The 7487-nt window shown below is 32.1% G+C and overlaps 1 protein-coding gene across 1 annotated transcript; it reads right to left on the bottom strand.

Annotated features, from left to right (window-relative positions):
- Positions 1-794: 794 nt before the first annotated feature.
- On the bottom strand, positions 795-5855 carry LOC148614722 (fibrinogen-like protein A). The gene is made up of 5 exons (XM_088589019.1): positions 5407-5855; positions 4020-4147; positions 3321-3417; positions 2783-2947; positions 795-1296 (listed from the first exon to the last, which is right to left on the bottom strand). Exons 1-5 carry the CDS (start codon positions 5687-5689, stop codon positions 1013-1015), a joined length of 957 nt encoding a protein of 318 aa, XP_088445145.1. The 5' UTR covers positions 5690-5855; the 3' UTR covers positions 795-1012.
- Positions 5856-7487: the final 1632 nt, after the last annotated feature.

Here is a 7487-nt window from a genome sequence, read left to right as displayed (position 1 = left end):
GCAAAAGTAGTCCTACGCAGGAATTACCCCCTATTCCTCATAGTACTGTGAACATTTCAAAACGGTTTATTTCAACACTAAAGGGCAGCATATATTTGCTACCGGTCAAAATCAGTTGTCAAAACAGTGCATAAGGTATGAACAAAAAAATTTAAAAAAATTATATAAGAATAAAAAGAAACTTAGAATTAGAATTCATGAACCAACTTCTTAACTTCAAACTGAATAAATACTTACTCTAACAAATAAAACTTTGTGATGAGTAGGTCATGGTCATCGCACTCGAATATCAGATAAATTAAAGGGAAATAATGATGATACATTGCATTCTGATATAATAAACTGTGACACATGGAGCTTAAAAAACTTCATCATGGTTTAAGACATACTTTTGCCTTTTGAATGTAAGAAAAGTTGATTCTCTGACCATCGGGAGAAAATTCCGCCATTTTTGTTGCTAAGTGCCATTTGTTGACAAAGTACTGACAATTCTATTTTTCAATTTCCAAAATTGTTGACAAAAATATAATTTTTGAAAAGAAACATTTATTTAGTAGAAAAGATAACCTTCAGAAGAATTTAAAACAAGCAATAAACCTTTGTTTTCGTCAAAATACCAACCACCAAAAAATCTTGGAAACAAAATCACGGCCGATTTGACAATGTAAACATTGGGAGCTGGGTTTAAAATGTCATCTGATTTGAACAATTCACATTTTACGGAGAAGCCGTTTTGTTATATGAATGAGCAAGTTGTTTAACACATTTTAAATATCAGAAAGTGTCAATCAAACTGTAGACCAATTTTTATTTCAAATACGATCAGTATGATATGTATATGACGCCGAGTATAGAAAAAATTGTTTTTGTTCAAATCGTTTAAAATTAAACACGCACACTAATTAATTTTTCATTATGCATTGTATTAACTCATGTAAAAAAGTTCCGTTGAATATCATAAAAATCCGTTTAATACTGCACAAGCAATAAAACCAAATAACGATCAAAATTCTCAGTTTATCATTGAGGGTTTGATTTTTATTTCCACGCGTTTCAGTCCTTCATGTCCTTTCCAATTCGCCCAATATATTTTATCTGGTGGCTCCGATGAAGTGTCCGTGCTGTTATATACACCATTCAAATTTGCCTTGGTACAAGCGTTGATCCACCATCCACATTTATTGATATCCTTTGCGCAATGATAGGTAAAGTGGTCGTTGTCTCTGTCTGGAGTTGAAAAGGCCATCCCGTTTGAGTTGTGTACAGATGGATTGCTTCCTTCCATCATTGCATCTCCTAATGTGGGAATGTTCAATGGATACTATTGATTTCAGAAAAGTGTAATTTTATAACATAACTTTGTGTTTGTCAGCATCTGTAGTGTTTTTCAAAGGAAAATTTTGTTTAAATTTTATTTCGATCAGATCTGTGTTTTTTAAAAGTTAGATTTACAGCCAAATAAAACTGAAACATAAACCAAATTGAACAACTTTTGTATTTTTGTCTGATAATGAAATTCAAATAATCAAAGAATAATAACAGTTGTTTAATCATTTCAAATAATTGAGACAAAATATGCATCATTATTGACATTACATAATTAACCCTATTATTAACCTATGATGATTTTGTCAACACTGTATACTTCTACTCCCCATACTCAGTTAAAATCCCGACTTAAAAACATTATACATCGTTGTTTTTCCAAAAAGGATGGTACACCTAGATACAAATATACAGTTCTTGGTAGAGATTCCTCATACTTTGTAAGAAATAATTCAAAATCATCTTATAAATATATCGAGGAAGATGTTTACAAAATGCTGGAATTTTTAATCGACAACATATTTGTCCTGTGTGGTGGACGTGTTTTTCAACAAACGATCGACATTCCAATGGGAACAAATTGTGCTCCTTTACTTGCTGACGTATTCCTTCACTCTTATGAGGCAGACTTTATAGCTGATTTGATCCGGAAAAAAGAATATCGTTTGGCTAGATCCATTGATCTCAGTTTCCGCTGTATAGATGACGTATTATCTTCAAACAATCCTAATTTCGGGGATTTGATACATCGCATCTATCCCAAAGAACTTGAGATAAAGGATACTACAGACAATGTGAAGTCAGCCTCATCTCTTGACCTACACTTAGAAATCGATGGTAAAGGAAAACTATTGACCACACTTTACGACAAATGTGATGTCTTTTCATTCAGAATTGTCAACTTTCCTTTCATCTGTGGCAACATCCCTTCAGCACCTGTGTATGGAGTGTTCATATCATAACTCATACGTTATGCCAGAGCTTGCCGAAACTACGCAGATTTTTTGTATCGCGCTAGAACTCTAACAAATAGGCTACTAGAACAGGGTTATGTTGCTACAAGATTGAAGTCATCACTACAGTATTTTATGGTCATCATCATGAACTCGTGAATCGTTATGGTGTATCGATCTGCACCTTGAAAATTGATTTATTTAACGAATCATAGTTTTCCTTTCCTCGTTTGTCTACCCCGGACTTGACTTTTTATGAGGAACTCGGCGGGTGTTTCTAGAAAAGCAGAGGACGCTTACTCTACCAATGCACCTCGTCTATGCTCCCAGTTTTTAGTGGAGTCCGAGTTGCTCATTTGCTTTTGTTACTTTGTATGTATGATTATAGTTACTTTATGTTCTTTGTTGTGTATGTCTGTTTTCCATGTCTGGTCTTTGTCCCTGGATTACATTCATTTGATTACCGCTATAACTTTGGTTCCCTTGATTACTCTCTCACATACCTGCAGTTCCAGAATAGCCACCGATCGAAAGCCTATAATTCTTTGCTTCGCTATCAACATAAAATGTTTCATATTCAGCATAAGCGGTTTCTCCACTGTTGGCTTCAAGATCGAAACGGACTCTGTAGTTTCTTTGTTTGACTATAGCATGGATGTTGTCGTTTCCTGAAAAAAAATGTTTCTCTCATATCGAAAGTGCCATTCGATATCTTACAAGAATTGCAAAAAGCATATGGATTGATGAAACAAGTAATAGAAGAGACAAAAAGCAAAATACATATATTAGTATATTTTATCATATATTAAATGGAGAATACTTTCGTGTCATTGACTTATACTTGGTTACAAGGTTTGCATAAGCATGTTTGTAAATAGCTGAACAAACATAATTGTAGGTAAAATGAACTTTAAACAGAATATTGGAATAAATTTTATACATCTTCGAGTCCATCTTAGCGCATCAAAAATATCATGCGTTTTATCTTTATTCTAAACCGTAAATATGAAATATAATCTGTATTGAATTGAATCCTTTTACCTAGCCAAAAACTTTGATTGAGATTTCCAAACCCCGTTTTATAGACAGTCCAGGGTCTATAAAAACTAACAGCGGCGTTAATTCTCCGTTGAATAACCTAGAAATGACACAAAATACGTAAGTGTTATAAAATAAATATATTTCTGCGAACAACGTCAGAAATATTGCCACTGTATAATTCATCGTGAGTTATGGTGTAACAAAAATATGTTCTATAATGATAAATGATAATTTCTGTCGACTTAAATTTACGGTTATTTCTGTTAAATTGTACGCTGACTATTGACATAAAACAAGTTATATTTTTTTTATCTAACAAAGTACCGATTTATGGTAGATAATGTATGTAACACCGAGCATCTTTTCCCGAACATTTTATAAAGTAAGATACATTTTAATTAATGGGCATATATTATTTCATAGGATGTACACAAACTAATAAAAAATTAATTAAGAATATTTGAAATTAAAATGCTAATTCTAAAAATTAAATAATTTATATTTCACTTTATTTGAAACTTAATGATAAAAAAGCAAAAAAAAAAAGAAAAAGAAAAAAAAGAGAAAAAAAAAAGAAAAGAAAACTTCTATTGATTCCTTATATTCGAGTTTCTATGATAAATCAATTATGTAATTAAGTAACTGCAAAGAGTGATGTATTGCAAACATGTTTTAATTAAGGTTTGGTATAATGTTTACCGTCCATCCTCCCTCGCTCAATTTATTGTCGCAATAAACATCAATTTCCTGATCACCACTGTTCAACGGGATTATTTTGTAAATTCCATTCCCTGATTGTATAGGTACTTCACTACAATCACGCTTAACTAAACGATACAAAAGAATTCTTAATTGAAACTGTATATCCCATACCATCTCCCTGGATATTACTTTGTAGAACACAGTTTGTAATGTTATCTCCTTTGATTACAATTTTAATTAAATTGCTTTAAGATCATTCTACCAATCACGAATTTAATTATGTCAACAATAAACTAGAAAAGATAATATTTCTGTGTTGTTGTGTATGTATCGTTTTTTCTTTGAATATACAGGTTTCAGCTGAATAAATGTAATTGAACATTTACAAACTTTTTCTAACTGATCCTTAGAAGAAAGTTATTTAAATGTCCGTTTTACGTGTTAATACATGTATATAAAATAGTCATTAGTAATTTTTCTTAAGACTTTTTCGATAAATAAGATCTAGATTACTAAAACAGATGCATTATCTTTTTCTTTAATTTAACAATAAACGCTGCTATTGAAATTAAACGGCAGAAACTTGATTTCAGCACATAAAGAAACCACAAGACAACAATAGGACAAGACACAAACATGTGGTTGGAACAATTTAAATCATCGCTTAAAATATTCTTTTGATGTACCAGTTTTAAATAAAAAATAGAATGTAATGTTTTACTACCAACTTCTATTCAGCCAATTTATAAAAAAAACATGTTTTGATCCAATGTAACTTACAAAATTACCATCAAAATAGAATAATTGTTTTTGTAAAGTAGTGATCATGAATGGTTAGAAAGCAAAGTGACCACAAACGGTTGGAAACAAAGTAACTGCTTTTCTAGAAACACCCGTCCAGTTGCTTATAAAAATATCACGTCCGCGTATAAAGAGGGAAACTATGCTACGATTAACAAATCGCTTCTTATAGTGGGTATAGATACATCTTAACGATCCTTGATGACAATCATAAATCTTGTGTAATGAAGACTTCAAATTTGTAGCATCATAATCGTATTCCAGGAGCCTAATTGTGAGGGTCAAGAGCGATACCAAAAGTATGCGTAGTTTCGGCATATGTAACGATATGAAAATTACATACGCAGGTGTTGAATGACTATTGCCACAGATAGAAGCAAAGTTAACGATATGAAAAGGAAAAATCATGGCGTTTGTCTAAAAATGTTTGGTCAATAGTTTTCCATTTCAATAGACCATATTCTCGTATTGTATAACCATTAAAATGCTATTAACAATACACTCTTGTTTTCAGCGCATATTACTGAAAATAATGTTTTCAACAAGGTACTTAGAAACAATATTTTTAAATGACCTATCTTACCTGAAAAAGATTTTCGTTTAAAAGTTCTGCCACCTAAATCAGTTCTCAATTCCGAACAATTCGAAGACAAAAAACATTTTCGGATTTCCCTCTCAAAATTAAGCATACAACATTTTCCTTTCAAACGGCTACACACCGCAGTGCATTGTATAAGGGAATTTAATGACAATCCATATGATTGGTTAATTCGAAAGTTATCTATAAAGATATATTCTTCTTCCAAAAAAGGAATGCTATATACGGCTGTCACAAAAAACAAAGCATCCAAGAAAAAATCGTTCATATTTTTAACTGGACCTGGTCGACAAGACAATCCAAATAACAAGACTTATCTGATCCAAACAGCTTATCAAAAATGAACATTTATTTAAATTATAGAATACTGTGATTGTACTCTACTCAATTCGATGAAAATGCCTACAGATGTCAGGTGTAACATGCAGATATTATTGATTGGTTATATGTGTTAATTTGAAAGCGTATTTTTCGAATAATAAATGTCAAATTTAGTAGCAGCTTTTAAACATATCAGGCATGAGTTGATCGATGCATGCAATAACCAATACATTCACTTTCTTCTTTTTCACGTAGCACGTCGCCGAATGATATTCCCGAAAGGAAATTTGCAGCGCTTATAAAACTTACACATTGAGGTCAGGAAAACTGAAAATAAAAAAAAAACTAATATCTTGCAATTCAGCAAAACAGCGATAAACAGATTATTAAATATTTTTTTCAACTCACGGGAGTTTCTCATGCTCATCTTGTCTCGCGGCAGAGCCGCTCGAAGAGATAAGCATGAGAAACTCCCTAAAACAAACTATTCAGATTGCAGGGTTCGTATAATTGTTGTCAAATCGAGAGGACTTACCGGGAACGCATTGTTGTATTGGGTTTTACTTTGAAATAATGGGAAATATGATTTTTTTGTTATATAAATTTTATCTTGAATATGAAAAGTGTTTTATAAGTCTTTACCTAAGACTTCAGATACTGTAGTAATTTCAGTTATCATTGGTAAAGAAAATCTAAATTATACATAAATTATACATCATATAATGCATTTGAATAACTGTGAACTGTTCTTTATAGAAATTTATACTTGTGGATCCTCAGTCTGTTTAGTATGGTTGATCTATAAACTTAATTAGATTTTAAAGACCCTATTACGTTTATTTTTGTTTAGCTGGAATTGAAAATTTTAAAATTTTATACAAATGTATAGCTTTCATGTTTTGAATGAGTAATCAAGGGAACCAAGGTTATAGCGGTAATCAAAAGAATGTAATCCAGGGACAAAGACCAGACATGGAAAACAGACATACACAACAAAGAACATAAAGTAACTAAAATCATACATACAAAGTAACAAAAGTAAATGAGCAACTCGGACTCCACTAAAAACTGGGAGCATGGACCAGGTGCACCGGTAGGGTAAGCGTCCTCTGCTTTTCTAGAAACACCCGCCGAGTTGCTCATAAAAAGTCAAATCCGGGGTAGACAAACGAGGAAAGGAAAACTATGACCCGTTGAATAAATCAGTTTTCATGGTGTTGATGGATGAAATGTTATAACCAAATGTTCAATAGATGTTATCACCAAATGTTCAATAGATGTTATCACCAAATTTTCATTAATTGTGAAACAAATGGTGTCACAAATACTTACATATACATGTAAAATGTCTAACTATACACGTTAGGAAATGTCAAACAAATAATTCGCCTTTTTTCTAAGAGTTATACCTGCAATTTTCTCTAAAATGGTAATCAAGGGAACGAAGATTCTGGCGAAAATCAAAAGAATGTAATCCAGGGAAAAAGACCAGACAAGAAAAACAGACATAAAACATAAAACAACTAAAAAAATACATCCAAAGTAACAAAAGTAAATGAGCAACTCCACTAAAAACTAGGAGCATGGACCAGGTGCACCGGCAGAGTAAGCGTCCTCTGTTTTTCTAGAAACACCCGCCGAGTTGCTCGTAAAAATCAAATCCAAATTAGACAAACGAGGAAAGGAAAACTATGACACGTTGAATAAATCAGTTTTCATGGTGCAGATCGATACACCATAACGAT

The sequence above is a fragment of the Perna viridis genome, chromosome 6, assembly GCF_037379345.1.
Source record: "Perna viridis isolate PV_CMFRI_1.1 ecotype Kerala chromosome 6, ASM3737934v1, whole genome shotgun sequence".
NCBI classification, from domain to species: Eukaryota; Metazoa; Mollusca; class Bivalvia; order Mytilida; family Mytilidae; genus Perna; species Perna viridis.
The sequence above is the reverse complement of the archived record's forward strand: the minus strand, read 5'-3'. Positions and strand labels throughout refer to the sequence as shown.